This window comes from Chlorocebus sabaeus, chromosome X (genome assembly GCF_047675955.1).
Source record: "Chlorocebus sabaeus isolate Y175 chromosome X, mChlSab1.0.hap1, whole genome shotgun sequence".
Lineage (NCBI taxonomy): Eukaryota > Metazoa > Chordata > Mammalia > Primates > Cercopithecidae > Chlorocebus > Chlorocebus sabaeus.
This window is the reverse complement of record NC_132933.1, coordinates 402,569-419,836: the sequence shown is the minus strand read 5'-3', so window position 1 is coordinate 419,836 and position 17,268 is coordinate 402,569. Positions and strand designations below refer to the sequence as shown.

Sequence of the window (17,268 nt, the reverse complement as noted above, 5' to 3'; positions counted from 1 at the left end):
TTCCAGCCCTGACTGTCTGGGAGCTCCAGCCTCAGCTCTCACTTTCCTGGAGCAAGTGGGAGGATGAGTACAAGGAGGAACGAGGGTGCTGGCCTCCCAGGAACTGTCCCTGAGCCTCCACCCTGCTGTCCCAAAACTGCCCCTGAACCTCTGCCCTGCTGTCCCCAGAACTGTCATTGAGCCTCCACTGTGCTGTCTCTAGAGCCCAGAAAGCCCAGGGCTGGACAAACCCCACCCCTCACCTCTCCTCTGGCCCCTCCTCCCAGCCATCAACATTTGGAATAGCCATCAAGCTCATTTTAATCTCTAGAAAGGTGCCTCAGGAAGACACAGAGAGGTCACACCAGGTGGTCATGGTGCCTTACCTGCGTCCACTGGGCCCAGGCTGGCCCTTTAAGGGTATGAGAGCAGAACAGCTGAGAGACCACACCCCTCTTCTCAGAGAGGCCAGGGATAAAGAAAAGGGACAGTGGAAGGAGGAACCTGTGACCAGGATGCTGAGGATAGAGGCTCCTCCCCACAAGCACTGAGCAGAGGGGTTGAAGGGGAGCCTACAGCCTCCATCCAGACAGGACCTCTGACCATTTCTAGGGGCCCCTTCTCAGGAGGTTCAGTCCCAGACAAGGGCTCCAGAGACCTCAGTCCATTTTCCCAAAATGGACATGATGCACCTGGCAAGTCAGGGACCTAGAATGTCCAGGACCGAGCCTTGCTGAGGACGGAAGGGAAAACCATGCCCTGGAGGTCCTCATGCAGCCCAGGCCTCTGGCAGTGGCCAGCCAGCACCCAGGCAACTCCTTGCTGGGTCTCAAGGCCCTGAGGGTCACAGGAAAGACCACAAGCCAGGGCTGGGATGGGCCCAGGGCTCTGCGTGTTCCCTGGGAGGGCTGAGAGGTGCCATCCCCCATAGCAGCCTAAAGTACAGTAGTCACTGCTGCTGCTGCTGCTGCCCTCTGAGTCTAGGGGAGCTGACCCGGTGGGGGACGTGGGGGCCCAGTCCTCCTGTGGCAGATAGGCAAGTGTCTGTGCCCTCCACTCCGTACACCCTGCTGGCAGCACATTCTCTGAGCTCAGGTTCCCTGGCAGCCTGGTCCCAGTGCCCTCCTCTTCCTCCTTCAGGGCCACAGATTTCCAAGGATGCACTGGGCCACAGGTGAGCAGTGCAATGGCCTCCTGGATGCAGGGGTCCGAGGCTCCTCGTGGGGCGCCAGCACAGTCCTGGCTCAGCAGCACACCGGCCCTGTGGGCCCCCATCCAACTCTGGAACAGAGTGAGGGAGGAGGGAAGGGCTCAGGCAGCATGTTCAGAACTCATCCGGGGAGCAGCTGCCTCCTTTCTGGCAAGCCTAGTCTCCCTCCTCCTCCAGAAAGCCCTCCTGAGGTTTCCCTGGGAGGGCTGAGAGGTGCCATTCCCCATAGCAGCCCAAAGTACACCCAGAGGCCAAGCATCACCTGTGTCTTGGACATTCTGTCTTTCCTCCATGTGCCAGCCCAACCTCAACGTGGGACCCTGAGTCCCTTCAGGCCCCTCATCGCTCCCCCAGCACAGGGCCTGGTGTTCACAGCAGCTTGAACCAAGGTACAGATGGTGACATCTGCCCAGGACAGAGCCAACTCCTGACAGCATGTGCCTCAGGGCCTTTCAGCAGCTACAGAGACTGGGCACTCCCACCTGACATGCGCGCGCACACACACACACACACACACACACGAGTCGCTGTCAAGACCGGTGACTTTCAAAGCACTAGGCTACAGCCAGCAGACCTGGATCCTTCTGTGGGGCCACAGGAGGTCCCCGCCTCCAAAAAGAAGCTATTCCCTTGGTGTGACCAGGAGCCTCCATCCCATTCACCGCACACACCACACCCTCCATCACTGCACTGCTCCCTGAAGACCAACCTATGGCACCAGATCCCCACCAGAGGGTCTAAATAACCCCTAGCAGGTGTCCTTGTTCTCTAGGGAAGAGTTGGTGCCTGCAACAGGATGACAGTCCCGGGGACAATCACAATCTGTGCCCTTCTCAGCCTTGTCCTCGGCTGCCCAGGCTCTTGACAGTCACACCTACCACCTTGGGGAACGGGGAAGACTCTGCTAAGATCCAGGTGTCTGGTTTATGGTTCAAATTGAATATTTGGACAAAAATATTGAAAACTAGGCTCCTCATTGAGAGAGAAAAGGATTTTTCTGCATAGTAAGCTGGAGCCGTGGTGTGGAGGGGGCATCCTTGCCACACAGGGCCCAGGGAGACCCTAGGGCACAGGGAGGGAAGATCCTGGAGAAGAGAGGTCAGCTTGGCCCAGACCCCAGGGAGGGGCCCTCACTGCTTCTTGTCCTTTGTCCAAAGTGAGGAGTCTCAGGGGAAAAGCTAGAGACCACTCACTGGAGCCCTCCGTTTCCTCCTCCTCCCACTCAGGCGGCATGAACCGCCAGCCCAGCAGGGAGGGGAGGGCCTGATGCAACCCCCAAGTTGCTCCCTGGTCCCTGGGCTGTGGGAGCCCAACAGGGCCACAGAGGGGGAAGTGCAGAGCCCACTCCTCAGCTGTGGTTCCAGCATGCGATCCAGGGGGACCAAAGGACCAGGCAGAGCAGGAACCCAGAGGCAGTGAGAGCCCCGAGGGCAGCCACACACCACAGACCCTTCCCCACGGCCACAGGACAGACACGTTCGCAGGAGGAGGGGGTGAGGCACATGGTGGGTGCAGACAGCCGCAAACCAGAGGGGACAGAGATAAGTCATGAGAAATTTGCATTTTTTCCATCGACAATGGAACTGGAGATATGAGAACAAAAAGAAATCAGCAATGGAAAATAAAGCTAGTTTTTCCCCATTTGAGACACGCGTATAATAAAGCTAGTTTTTCCCCATTTGAGACACGCGTATAAACTGAAATTCACTGAATATACAGAAAAGGCTCCAAGCACTGACAAGCCTCCCATACTGGCCGCCAACCCTCATGAAAGCCAACATCCCGGGCAGGCCAGAGCTCTGGGCAACCCCTGCCCCCCACGCCCAGCCGTGGTCTCTGCACACACCTGGAAGTTCCCATTGTGCACACTGTAGAGGGGCCGGAAGAACGCCGCTGGAGAGGGCACGTTCTGGTAGAAGATTCTCTTCACCCTGAGGCGAAGAGAGGCCAGTCAGAGGCCTGTGGCGACCCAGGAACCCCGTCTTTGCCTTCAGCAGAAGGTCTGTGGTTCCCACTCCACCCAGTGTCTCCCTGAGCACCAGACTTGCTGCCAAGGATCTACTGACCCTCCCACAAGGATGTCACCTGGGGCTCCAACCCAACAGGTGCAAATAGACCTCCCCAACCTCCCCACAAGGGTGTCCCCCATTTCCCCACCTCAGGGGTCACCACTCGTATCTCATCCACCCACATGTCCCCTCTGTTTCTCCTCCTAAAACCCCGCAATTCCTTCAGATTTGCTCTGTCTCCGCTTCTTTCACTGGCTCATGCCGAATCATCTCCCTGTGGGCACCCCACTGGCCCCCATTGGCCTCCAGCAGGTCCCCTGTGTCCCCTTGTCCCAGCAATCTATTCCTCAAAACATAAACTAGGTCGTATCACACAGTTTCACACTTTCCTTTGCTCCAAGGAGAAGCCAAGCACCCTCCCGCTTAGCCCCACCCAACACCCACTCCACACACCCTCTTCCTCACATCCGCTGCCTGACATGGCCCCTGCACCCCTTCTTGTAACCTGACATGCGGTGCATGAGGCATGACGGTTTATTTTAAGAGAGTCCTTGTCCATCTTGTTCTCTAAGGCATCTGCCAGGGTGAGAACAGGGTCCTGAGCACACCAGATGACCCAACTGTCCTTTCGTAGACTGTGTGAACAGATGAACAAACCAAGCTCCTCCAGAGGCAGAAAACTAGGATCCGGGCTCTTGATCTCGGTGACTCTGGGTCTGGTCGGGACCACACTGCCCTTGTCTTCGGCCTCTGCCACAGATCCCCCTTCCCTTCTCTCCCCTGGCAACTTGTGAACCCTCTTCTGGCCCAGGGTGGAGACTTGAAAAGACCACCCCATCCAGGACCAAACAGTGGAGAGGGGAGGGGAGGAACCAGACAAGGGTGGCCCTTGACTCCCCACCAACCACACACTCACACATGCACACAGTGACACATCTGCACACACACACTCACACATGTACACACAAACACACACACACACCGACACACACATCAGCTACCTACCTGGGTGAAAGCTTGAACAGGAGGTAAGTCAGGCCAATCAGCAGGAGGAAGACGGACACAGCGACAAGGGTGTTGTCTGGCTGCCCCCAGGGTGGGATCAGAGGGCCTGTGGGCAGGAAGGGCCCAGGGCTGTGAGCAGCCTCAGTGCCAGGAGGCTCCCCACAAACCTATATGGCAACAGTGCGCCCTTTAGTGCCCTGGGCTAAAGTGGAAGGTTTGTGATGGGCCTTGGAGGTTTGTGTCACCTGCTGAAGGACCTTGTATGAATCATGCTCCGGGGCCTCACTCTTCCCATCTGCCACACGGTGGGTCGTCTCAGCACTGAAGTGTGCAAGGGTCAGCCCTGCCCTCACTAACGACACTGAGGTCATGTCCAGCCTCCAGGCAGGAGCACCAGCCCTGGTGTGCAGCCCTACCACCCTCACTCCTAACAGGAGCCACTAACTATAGGTTCCCAGGAAGCCCCAGAGTTGGCAGGTGTTTGTTTCCGCCGTATAGACCTCAGACCTTCAGAAGAAGGGGATCAACTGGGGTATGGCTGCCTTAGGGAGGGGTTTCCAGGAGTGTGAAAGGGTGCGGGGAGTGAGGTGAACAGGGAAGAAGACGCCCAGCCCAGACTCTGGAAGTGCAGCAGCCACAGCAGCGCCCACCTTGTCTCTGGGGAGTCTGGAAGCACACAGGCTGGCTCCACTCACTCCACTGGCCTGTATAATGCTCCTCCTCTGCCACGTCATCCTCCAGTGTGGCCATCTGGACACGCAGCCTGGCCTCAAGGATAAAGCCAGGGTCCAGCTCAAAGGCTTCAAGTACGAGCCAGGTCACCCCGACAATGTGATCTCTGTGCTGGGCCCGCTGTGGGGGTGGGGGCAGTTAGCAGGTGCTGAAGGTGGGGCTGCGTTTGCCCACCAATACACATATGCACACACAGGCAAACATGTCTACAGGCACACTTTCACACTCCTCACACTTGCATGCACACTCATATACACAAGCGTGTGCACAGAAGCAACTCACCACACTCACATACACACTCATACACATAGGCATTCCCATGTGCACACTCACAGATAAAAACACAAGGCACAGGCACACTCATATGTACACTTACATACAAACACATAAACATGGGCACACAAACATGTGAGTGTGCACACTTACATGTGTGCACACATAAACACATACATGCACACTCACACTTATGTGCACATAGTCACAGAGACACAGGCACACTCACCCTACTCCCATACACACACACAAAGCATGCACATGTGCATGCCAGCATGTGTGTGCACACACACACCGCTCTAGTTCCTCCCCTCCTCATCACTACAAGTTGACATCTCCCTATGTAGAGTGGGGGGTCTGCCTTGGACTGCTGTTCCTAGGAGAGAGGCCCCCAGGGAAAGCCAGCCAAAGTGTTACCTCCCAGGCCTCTTCCTGCTTCTTGAAGGCCAACTCATAGCTGAGAAGTGTGGTCATTGGCTCCAAGGCAGGACTGATGCTCCAGGTCAGGATGCAGTGGCCAGAGCTGATGTTGCTCTGCAAGTCAGAGGGCGGGTCCAGCTTAACTGGAACAGAGTGAATCCACGTGAGGCCGAAGCCCCATGGGTCTGGATGTATCAGTCGGAATACACAAGACTGGGGCCTGAAAGATTCCCAAGGGGCATGGTCAAGGCCCTCTCAGACCAGGCACCTCACTGGGAGACTGGTCAAGAAAAGCCCCAGGCGGGACAGGACAGCAATGACTTCCTCTGGCCTCTGCAGCTAGACTAGGTGGTTTCCAAATCTTGCCCACTCACTGGGCCACAGGGGTCACAGGCTGCAGGGCCCTGCTCCCAACGCCCAAGCAGCCAGGATGTTCTTGCCAAGGGGCCCCGCCCCAGACCTATAGCCACTGCTCACCATGTCTCCGGGGCAGGTACTCCGGGTCCACCAGGCTGACCTGCTCCCTGCCAGACACGCAGTGGTGGAAAGTGATGGTGAAATTGTCGGATGGCACGAGCACTGCCTCAGGTGGCAGCACTACGGTGCACTCACTGCCCTGCAAGATGCACTTATGTGTGCCGCCGGGAGCCTGGTTGCTGGAAAGGGCATGTGTTCAATCCTGGGGACCTCACCCTCATCCCTGTCCAGAGCACGGGAGGAGGGAAGGGCTCAGGCAGCATGTTTAGAACTCGTCCTGGGAGCAGCTGCCTCCATTCTGGCAAGCCTAGTCTCCCTCCTTTCCCGTGGAAAGCTATGTCTTTCCTCCATGTGCCAGCCCAACTTCAACGTGGGACCCTAAGCCCCTTCAGGCCCCTCACCGCTCCCCTAGCATGGCCCTCCACCCTCACCTGGTGAAGAGGAGCCAGGGGCTGGAGCCCTGGCCCAGCTCTGGGGCAGACCAGCGGCAATCGATCCTGAGAATGTTGTTGGTGAGGCAGGTGAAGTTTCCAGCCTTTGGCCCTGGAGACAGTGATCATTGGGAGCCCACAGCAAGTGCTTCAGGGCACAGTTGAGCTAGGGGGCTGGGGGGGATCTGACAGCTGACACCCTAGCAGGGCAGTCACCAGTGAATGATCCCAGAATCTGTCCAGGGAAGCACTGGGAGGCCTGGGAAATGATGGGTGCTGACTCCTGGTACACGGGCAAGTCAGACACGGAGAAGCATCAAGAAGGTGAAGGAAGGGAGACTAGGGTCGGTCCAGGGACTGAAGGTAGGGAGGTAAAGGTAGGGAGACTAGAGACTGAGGTCCAGGCTGACCCCTAGAGGACATGCCCCAGCACAGTTTGAGCCAAATCTTTCCCTAGGGACTTGACATTGGACAACCCAGTCCCCCAAACATGCCCCAGTTCTCCCCCTACCTCATACAAACACTAGTACCCAGCCCTCACCTCGTCCTTCCTCTGTGACACAGAATCCCAAGCAGACACAGGTGCAGATGCAGGTGCAGGCCAGGAGCCAGGTGCCCATGTCTCGCCTCAGGGCTTCACTCTCCAAGGTCCAGCCTGCAAGGGACTGGGCTGAGGGCCTGTGCAAATCATCCCTCCCTAGAGGGGTGCTCCCCATGAATTGCTCCCCAGCAGAGTGGTCAGTGGGTCCCCACCTGCACTCACACTGTGTCCAGCGTCCTGGCACCACTGCCCAGGCTTTACTGATAAGGAACTGTAGCTCAGAAAGGACATTTGACCCAGCCAAAGACTCATGGCTGCAGGGTATAAGGAGCACCCTCAAACTTAGATCCTGGACTCTGACTCAGCTTGGTCTCCACATTTGCCAAGAATGCCCATCCCAGAGAGGAGTCCTGCAGGGGAGTCAGGGTTGGGGGAACTGATCACTACCAACAACCACCACAAGTGCATTTTCTACTTTAATTCTCACAACAGCTCCACGAGGGAGAAGCACTGTCCCGGTTCACAGGCACGGAACTGAGTCCCAAGGAGTGGAAATGACTTGCCCAGGGTCACACAGACAAACTCCATGCAATTTTTTTTTTTTTTTTGAGACGGAGTCTTCCTCTATTGCCCAGGCAGGAGTGCAGTGGTGCAATCTTGGCTCACTGCAACCTCTGCCTCCTGGGCTCAAGGGATTCTCCTGCCTCAGCCTCCCAAGTAGCTGGGATTACAGGCATCCGCCGCCATGTCCAGCTAATTTTTTTTTTTTTTTTTGTATTTTTAGTAGAGATGGGGTTTCACTATGTTGGCCAGGTTAGTCTTGAACTCCTGACTTCAAGGGATTCACCTGCCTAGGCCTCCCAAAGTGTTGGGATTACAGGCATGAGCCATCACACCCGGCCTCTGCATTCTCTCTCCCTTTTGTCTTCTTAAAGACCCATCCAAGTGTTCTGCCCCAGAAAGGTGGACGAGGGTGGCAGCAGAGTATCCATGCAACTTCCTGAACTCTCTGTCGCACCCCTGTTCCAAGGTACCTGCAAAGGAGAGCACCACCAGAAGGGCAAAGTCCCCCAATGCTGGAGTGTGAGGCCTGAGTCCCAGGATCCCTGGGGGAGCCAGAGGTTGGCCAGAGATGAGGGGCTGGGTGTCAGGAAGTGCTTGGGTGTGGAAAGGCCACTGATGCCCTATCACCCCATTTGCAGCTCCAGATGGTACACAGATAGCCCCTAGGCAGGAAGCAGGGCCAGCCTGGTTATACAAGACTGATTACTGATAAGGAGGAGGAAAAAACCAGACATGCACGCAGACTACAGCATGCATGCCCTTAAGGAACCCGCACACCCTCAACGGGCAGCAGGCACTACTCTAACCCCACCCTGCCCCACTACAGGTACTCATAGGACAGTCCCCTGTTGAGACTGATGATCAGGAAGCCTCACCCTTCCCTAGAATGGAGCATGCAGCCTGGCACCACCAGCCGCAGCATGAAACACTGTGGCAAGTTCTCTGCAGCAGTGTCTGTCCCTTCTTGCAGCAGTTACTGGAAAGGTGGGAATGGGGAAGACAGTCAGCCTGCTCTTGGGATATGTGAAGGCAGGGTTGGAATTGACCACCAGGGTGTGGGGAAGCCCAGGCACAACAGCCACAGCTGAGAGCTGACCCAGGCCCCAGGATGGACGACCGCTGCCCCAGCAGGGGAGAAACACCCACATCTGTGTAGAATCAGTCCAGGCCAGCCACAAGCTAACTCAGGAGCAGATGGCTTGAGAGCAGGGAGTGGGGTGGCTCCAAGCTCAGCAGGCCTCGTTTCTAGACAAGGAAGGGGGATGGTAGGGCAGGATCCACATGTGACACCTGAGAGCTTCAAAGTAGGACTGGAGAGTTGGGTACAGTGACAAGGGAGTATGGCCATCTGAGGGGAAGGTCTCTGCTTTTCCTCTGCACTGAAAATGCACAGCTGTACCTGGTAAGCTGAGCAGGGCAAGGTCACCACCCTCCTACAGGTGCCCCTCAGCACATGCCCCAAAAGAAGGCACCACAATGTTTTATAACACCCATCCTCGACCACAGGGCCAGGCAGTCAGGGCAGGTGCACATACCCCTACTTGCATGCTCCCTGCTCCTGGATGTCACCAGGGAGGCCTCACCACAGCTCAGACAACACCAGGTCTACAGGAAGATTGTGAGAGCAGGAGGGGAAACCAATGTGCCACCTGGGACAGAGCTGCCTCTGACACCCCCACTCCTGCTGGGGAGCCTGGCTGACATCAATGCCCAGCACAGCCTATCCCGCATTGAGTCTGTGGACATAGCCTTCAGCCCATGATCACTTTGGTCCCTTCTCAGAGCCCCACCTGTTCCATGGCCTCAGTGTCAAAGTCTGGCCCAGATGCCTACTGGGCCTTATAGCCTGGCTGCCCTGCTTCCATGGGCCACTGTGAAGCTGTGGGCTGTCCTGCAGCTGGAGCCCTGCCTCAGATCTCAGGGTCTGCCACACCCACAGGAAGGTCTTTAGACAGACTCAGCCCTTCACCTTTCCTGGCCCTCATGCCCTGAACACTCACCTAACACCAGGAAGAATCTTAACCCACAGCAGGCCACCATCGTGGAGGCTGTCCAGGCAGCCCTGAGCATCTCTGTGCCTCGAAGCACACTCTTCAAGTTGCCCTCACACCGGCTACTGCACACTTACTGTTACACAGAGACTATTATGCATATATATATATATATATATCTCGCTCTGTTGCCCAGGCTGGAGCACAGTGGCATGATCTCAGCTCACTGCAACCTCTGCCTCCCGAGTTCAAGTGATCCTACTGCTTCAGCCTCCCAAGTAGCTGGGATTACAAGCATGAGTCACCACGCCTGGCTAATTTTTGTATTTTTAGTAGAGGCAGGGTTTCACCATGTTGGTCAGGCTAGTCTCGTACTCCTGGCCTCAAGTGACCCACCCACTTTGGCCTCCCAAAGTGCTGGGATGACAGGCATAAGCCAACATGTCTGGTCATATTTTGTCTTTTTTAATGGGGACAGGGAAGGGTATCCCGGTTCTTCTGGACCATTCAGGAGGCTGGCAGCCATAGAGGTGGATAGGATGGAAGTTACTATTGAAGTGGACACTTGTCCAGCAAGGTCTTCTGTCTGCTGGGGGAAGAGGAAGAAATGCAGACCTTGGTATCCCAGAAGCAGCTGGAGCCTGGGGACATGGAGGCTCTGCTAGAAAATGGGTCTGGAAATGGGAGCAGGGGCCAGCTCCCTCTCTGGACCACATGAGGACTTCCTTCAGCACAGTGGGAATCCCCAATGCTGTTGGGCACAGAGTGTGTGGAGGTGCCGACAGGGGTGGGGATGGGGATGGGAAGGAGGCAGGAGGGATGGGGTCAGAAAGGCCAGCTGGAGGCAAGTACAGAGACAACAGACACCTCATCCAGAAGGTGCAGGGAAGGCAGGGTGGGAGAGAGATGGCACCAAGAGGCATTTTCCACACACTTTCAGAGAAGAGGATGGGGGGCGGTGCTGCATCCATGAGGTAGATGTCTGTGGAAACGCTGGGCCACAGCTCAGGAAGAAGTCAGGGCTGGACTCGGCACTGCAGAGGTGTTGTTGGGTGGACAAGGGCACAGACCCAGGGCAGAGGGGAGCAGGCGAGGGTGGGTGTGAGAAGCAGAGAGGCATGGAGGAGACCCCTGCTGCTCTGCTTCCCACTGTACCCTCTACCAGCTTCCCTCCCCATCACAGGTATGGTCTTTCATGAGGCCTTCCCCCAGTCCCCTAGTAGGCATCCCCAGCCGGATGGAATCCCTGAGCCTGAGCAACTCTCGTTCTGCACAGTCCTGAACTGACAGGGCCCAGGGGTTGGGCAGTGGCCATGGGCCAAGGCTGGAGTAAGGGTATTGATACAGTTCCCTGAGAGTCTGGAGGCAAGATGGGAAAATGATGTCCGTGCTCTTCCTGCTGTCTTGGTGAAGAGGTACCCGCATGTTGCCTGCTCTGCCCAACATGCCCCTCCCACAGCCTTGCTGCCCCACTGCAGTTGAAGGTCATCACTGTGCGGTGTCCCTACATAAGGCTCCTTAAGGCAAGACCCTGTTTGATCATGTTGCATCCCCTGTACCCATCTCAACTGTTTGATAAATGTTTTCCACTCTCCCTACAGAGGCTGCCCTTGCTTCTGGATGGTATTCATGTTGTGGGTACCCAGGAGCGGGTCTCTGGGATGCTACTTGAAGACACGCTGAGAGGATACCCACTCTTGATACTAATCTACCTCGAGTAGCTAAGCTCTGGAAAGAAGGTGAGCCCAGAACAGCATAAATCAAAGGAAGATAAAATGGGGGCCTAGACCTCAGCTCCACCCCGTGGCCCTCACAACTGAGGCCCAAGTATGCCCATTTTCACCCAACAAAGGCACCCCCACAAAGGTCAGTTCAATCATTGAGGAAGCAGAGTTCCTTCCATAATTAGAAATTATGTCTGCCTGACAAACTCAGTGCCCTTCCCTCCATCCAGCTGGAGTGTGGCCACACTGGCCACAGCAGAACCCATGACCCTTACAGGACTGGAAATTAGTTTGTAATCCTTGAGTTCAGCACTGCAAATTTTGCCATCTCTAAGAGATACCCAAAGCCAGGACACTGGAGGAGGTAAAGCTAGGGTGGTGTTCTCAAACACCACGCTTCCACAGTGGCTCCCTGGGCCCAGGGATGGAGGGCCACTTGTCCCTCTCTGCCTTCTGAATTTCAAGCTGACTTGAGAGGTCGGGAAGCCCAAAGCACAGACTCACCTTTCCAGATGCATCTGCCCAGTCCCATCACAAGTCTGAGGCATCCCCAACCTGGAGGTGATTTGTCACCCAACTGTCTCTGGGTGCACAGCAAAGACCCTCAGCCTGATTCAGGAGATAACTGCAGCAGTTGGTGACGTGAGCCTTGCACGACAGGTTCACACAGGCCGCCCACATCTGAAACCACAAACGCGTTACAGAGCTGCTCTCCCGAACAGAGCTGAGAAGTGTCTGTCAGCACTAATCTTGTAAGTCAGGGAACTGTGACATGACAATGAGAACTGCCAGACATGGACTTCAGTGATTTGTCTACTGACTGGCAAGTGAGTGTCCACTGTGTTCTTCCCAAGAAACACCACTGAGATGCATTAAACTGACCCCAGGAGGCAAGGACCTGTGCAGGTGCAGAGCAGTGCCCTTGTCCCCCTTCTATACTTTGCCAAAACCAGAGGTGTAGGTTCTCCCTCCACCAGCTAAAGCAACCTGTGAGCATCAGGGGTGGGGAGAGTATTAAACATAAAAGTAATGCAGACTCAGTTGAAGAAAAGCAATACAAAAGAAAAATTATTTAACAGGGTCCCCTTTCACCTCCCCCCAGAAGTAGTCACTGTGAGTAGTTAGGCACAAGTCCATGCAGACACTTCTGTTTCTTGGGGGTTTTGTTTATTTGTTTTCTTTTCTTTTTTGAGATGAAGTCTTGCTCTGTTGCCAGGCTGGAGTGCAGTGGCGCGATCTTGGCTCACTGCAACCTCCACCTCCTGGGTTCGAGCAATTCCCCTGCCTCAGCCTCCTGAGTAGCTGGACTACAGGAATGCGCCACCATAACCGGCTAATTTTTTGTATTTTAGTAGAGATGGGGTTTCACCATGTTGGCCAGGATGGTCTCGATCTCCTGAACTCGTGATCCTCCTGCCTCGGCCTCCCAAAGTGCTGGGATTACAGGCATGAGCCACCTCGCACCCAGTCTTTTTTTTTTTTTTTTTTTTTTTTTTTTTACCAACTCTCACTCTGTTGCCCAGGCGGGAGTGCAGTGGTGCGATCTCAGCTCACTGCAACCTTGGCCTCCCGGGTTCAAATGATTCTCCTGCCTCAGCTCCCAAGTAGCTGGGATTACAGCCACCTGACACCAAGTCCAGCTAATTTTTTTGTATTTTTAGTAGAGATGGGGTTTCACCATGTTGACTAGGCTGGTCTCAAACTCCTAACCTCAAGTGATCCACCCACCTCAGCCTCCCTAAGTGCTGGGATTACAGGTGCGAGCCACCACGCCCAGCCAGACACTTCTTAAGCTGAAACAAATGCTTATTTCTTAAAGACTCCTGCTGTGCTGCCACTTTGCAGCCTTCTTGTTCCCCTATGTTTTTGCACCATCTTTCTAGGTCAGCACATAAAACCTACCTCATACCTTTGATGGTAGTAGACACCACCGTTTAATAATCCCTGCAATGTCTAGGCCCAGTGCCTCACACCTGTAATCCCAGAACTTTAGGAAGCAGAGGCCAGAGGATCACTTGAGGATCCCAGGAGGTCAAGATTAGTCTGGGAAACAGAGTGACACCCTGTCTTTAAAAGAGAAACAGTAATAATCATAATTTCTGCAATGAACATTTGGATTGTTGGCTGTATATGCTATTTTATTTATTTTAATTTTCATTTCTTTAGACACAGAGTCTTGCTCTGTCACCCAGGCTGGGTTGGAGTGCAGTGACATGATCATAGCTCACTGCAGCCTCAGACTTCTGGGCTCAAGTATATATGTTATTTTAAATGAATTTAGTGAACAATTCTGGGCATGGATCTTCAACCAACAGAGTGAGTCTTACTGTAGGATAAATTGCTAGGGGTGGAATTGTGGGGTCTCAGGGTTAGCATTTTAAAATATTGATAGATGCTGAGAAGTGGCCCTACATAAAAAGTGTTGCACAGACTTTTACTCTCACCAACAATGAAAGAATGCCTGTAACCCTCACCAACAGTAAACGTTATCAGTCTTTTTCATCTTTGCCAATCTGATAGGCTAAGATATTTCAATGTGGTTCTAATTTGTACTTCCTTGAGTATTAGTCAAGATAAGCATCTTTTCATGTATTTATTACTTGTGTGTTCTTTGAGGTTGAATTTTAATCAGCTTGACTCCAGTCTTATCTGCTACAAGCATATACTGTTCTACTCACTGGAGCCATCCCTGCACTGGTGTCCTTACCAAGAGAGCTTCTTCCTGTCAGGGTGCCTTCCATCTTGCTGAAGCCAGAATTTACCAACTCAAGACCAGCAGACCACACTACCCATATCATAACCTCAGAAGCAGAGACCACAAGGGCTGGATAGGGAGAAAGGAAATTCTCAAAAGAAAAACCAGAGAAGAAAGCCCAAAATTCTGCATCTAAATTCTACCCAAATCTCTGGATGACCCTTGAACTATACATCTGCAGGCTAACTCCAAGAAGCCCAGCTAAGGTTAAACAACCTGAACAGAAGTTTCAGCCGTTCACCTCAGGACACGGAGTTTTCTGCCTGCTAAAATAACAAACAAACAAAAATAAAATTAAAAAAAATTTTAAACACCCTCCAGAGAAATATAACAGAACACACAGTCTCAACAATGTATATCATTCACAGTTTCTAAGATAAAAACAAAATTATCAGACACATGAAGAAACAGAACTATTTTCTTAACCCATACTTAAGAGAAAAGATAATCAATGAAGATTGACTTCCAGGAATAAGTTGTTGGAATAGCAAAGGTTTTAAAGCAGATACTCTATGCTCAGATATATAAAAGAAAATATGCTCCCAATGAATAGATAGGAAATCTCAGAGGAGAAATAGAAACTATGCAAAAGAAACAATGCCAGGTGCGGTTCTATAAAAAAGAATCAAGGCTGAGGCCAATGGATCCCTTGAGGTCAGGAGTTCAAGACCAGCCCAGTCAACATGGTGAAACCCTATCTCTACTAAAAATACACAAATTAGCTGGGCATGGTGGTGCACATTTGTAATCCCAGCTACCTGGGAGACTGAGGCAGGAGAATTGCTTGAACCCAGGAGGCAGAGGTTGCAGTGAGCCAAGATCATGCCACTGCACTCTGACAACCTGGCTGACGCAGAAAGACTCTGTCAAAAAAAAAAAAAAAAAAAGAAAAGAAAGAAAGAAAAGAAAAGAAAATATATAAGCAAAGAATACCTCTTAAGTAAAAATATATCTTAAATAAAAGGAATAGGCCAGTCATGATAGCTCATGCCTGTAATACCAGCACTTTGGGAGGCTGAGGTGGGTGGATTGTTTGAGCCCAGGAGTTCAAGACCACCCTGGGAATCATGGTGAAACTCCATTTCTACAAAAAAAAAAAAAAAAAAAATACAAAAATTAGCTGGGCATCATGGTGTGCACCTGTAGTCCCAGTAGGAGGCTGAGGTAGGAGGATCACCTGAGCCTGGGGAGGTTGAGGCTGTAGTAAGCCATGATCAGGCTACTGCACTCCAACTTGGGCAACAGAGTGAGACCCTGTCTCAAATAAATAAATAAATGGAATAAATTATAACAATGCATACAAGAAGAAACATTAACCTCTCTGAGCCTCAGTTTCCTTATCTGTAAGATGGATACAGGGAGGACTTGTTATATGTTAAACTACATAAATTGTCACAGCCCTATGAGGTAGAACAGAGGTCAGCAAACTACACGGGCCAAATCCAGCCTAGTTTTTAAAACTTGTGAGCTAAGAATGGTTTATACATTTTTATGGACCCAGCATGCTTCCACTGGTTTATACTCTTTTTTTTTTTTTGAGACAGGCTGGAGTGCAGTGATGCAATCATAGCTCACTGCAGCCTCAAACACCTGGGCTCAAGTGATCCTCCTGCCTCAGCCTCCTGAATAGCTAGGACTACAAGTGTGCACCACCACATCTGGCTAATTTTTTGCTTTTATTTTACAGAATGGGTCTCACTGTGTTGCCCAGGCTGGTCTTGAAGTCCTAGCCTCAAGTGATCCCCCTGCCATGGTCTCCCAAAGTGCTGGAATTACAGGCATGAGTCACCAATGGCTCCCTCTGTTGCCTCCTGCTGGATGGCAAATTCTTAACCCATGGAGACTGAGGGACAAACTGTCAACTTCATTTGAAACTCTAGCCCAGCAAGAAAGCCCTCGTATCAGAATTCATTTTTTTTGGCAGCTATTTCCTTTTTTCATCCAAGGAAACCTGCTCCTCAGCAGTAATGTCAAGCTGGCCACACCTCAGGTGGAGTTAGTCAGGAATAAGTGACTAGCTGACACCCTTAGCAAATTAAATTTATGTGCTAAAAATGCTCACACATATATTTACATGGGAATATATATAAATGTCAACTGAAATGCCAGCCCCACCTTGAAACTTGAAATCAAGAGGCCCTAATCGTGTTCTACCTTACTCCCTCAAACACCTGACCTGGTACGTACCTATTCTAAGGAAGAAAAAGACTTCTTCTATGCAGAAGGGGGCAAGTAATAAAAGGAGCATGGATCAGACTGCTAGATGGGAGGGTAGCTGTGCCGCAGTTGCTAGGAGCCACAATCATATTGGCCATGTGCGAAACTACTCATCTAGGACAAGAGTCACTTGAAAAATTGTTAGGCCGGTACTTCTACGTCTCACACTTGCCAGCCCTTGCCAAAGCAGTAGCACAACGGTGTGTTACTTGCCAACAGCACAATGCGAGGCAAGGCCCCACTGTTCCGCCCGGCATGCAAGCTTATGGAGCTGGCTCTTTTTGAGTATCTTAAGGTGGATTTCACAGAAATGCCGAAATGTGGAGGTAACAAGTATTTTCTGGTTATTGTGTGTACTTTCTCTGGGTGGGTGGAGGCTTATCCAACACGAAATGAAAAGGCCTACGGGGTAAGCTGTATGCTTCTCCAAGATCTTATTCCTAGGTTCGGACTGCCCTTAAGAATCAGCTCAGATAATGGGCCGGCGTTTGTGGCTGACTTGGTACAGGAGACAGCAAAGGTGTTAGCAATCATTGGGAAGCTACATGTCGCCTACTGACCTCAAAGTTCCAGAAAGGTGGAATGAATGAATCGGACTTTCAAAAATAGTTTACAGAAAGTATGTCAGGAAACAGGATTAAAGTGGATACAGGCCCTTCCTATGGTATTGTTTAAAATTAGATGCACTCCTTCTAAGAAAACAGGATACTCCCCTTGTGAAATACTGTATCCTATACTACGGGAGCTTCCAGGCACTCCCCGAGAGATAGGTCAAATTGAATTACAGCAATAGCTACAAGCTTTAGGAAAAATTAGACAATCTCAACTTGGGTAAATGAGAGGTGTCCCATCAACTTATTCTCCCCAGTTTATTCTCCCCAGTTCACCCTTTCTCGCCAGGTGATCGCGTGTGGATCAAGGACTGGAACGTAGCCCCTTT

The 17,268-nt window shown here is 52.4% G+C and overlaps 1 protein-coding gene across 1 annotated transcript; it reads right to left on the bottom strand.

The window, feature by feature from the left end:
• Positions 1-280: 280 nt before the first annotated feature.
• Positions 281-12,023, bottom strand: IL9R (interleukin 9 receptor). Its single transcript, XM_007993229.3, has 9 exons — positions 11,861-12,023; positions 7,078-7,191; positions 6,537-6,648; positions 6,106-6,284; positions 5,626-5,771; positions 4,854-5,055; positions 4,204-4,309; positions 3,036-3,120; positions 281-1,260 (listed from the first exon to the last, which is right to left on the bottom strand). Exons 1-9 carry the CDS (start codon positions 11,886-11,888, stop codon positions 688-690), a joined length of 1,545 nt encoding a protein of 514 aa, XP_007991420.3. The 5' UTR covers positions 11,889-12,023; the 3' UTR covers positions 281-687.
• Positions 12,024-17,268: the final 5,245 nt, after the last annotated feature.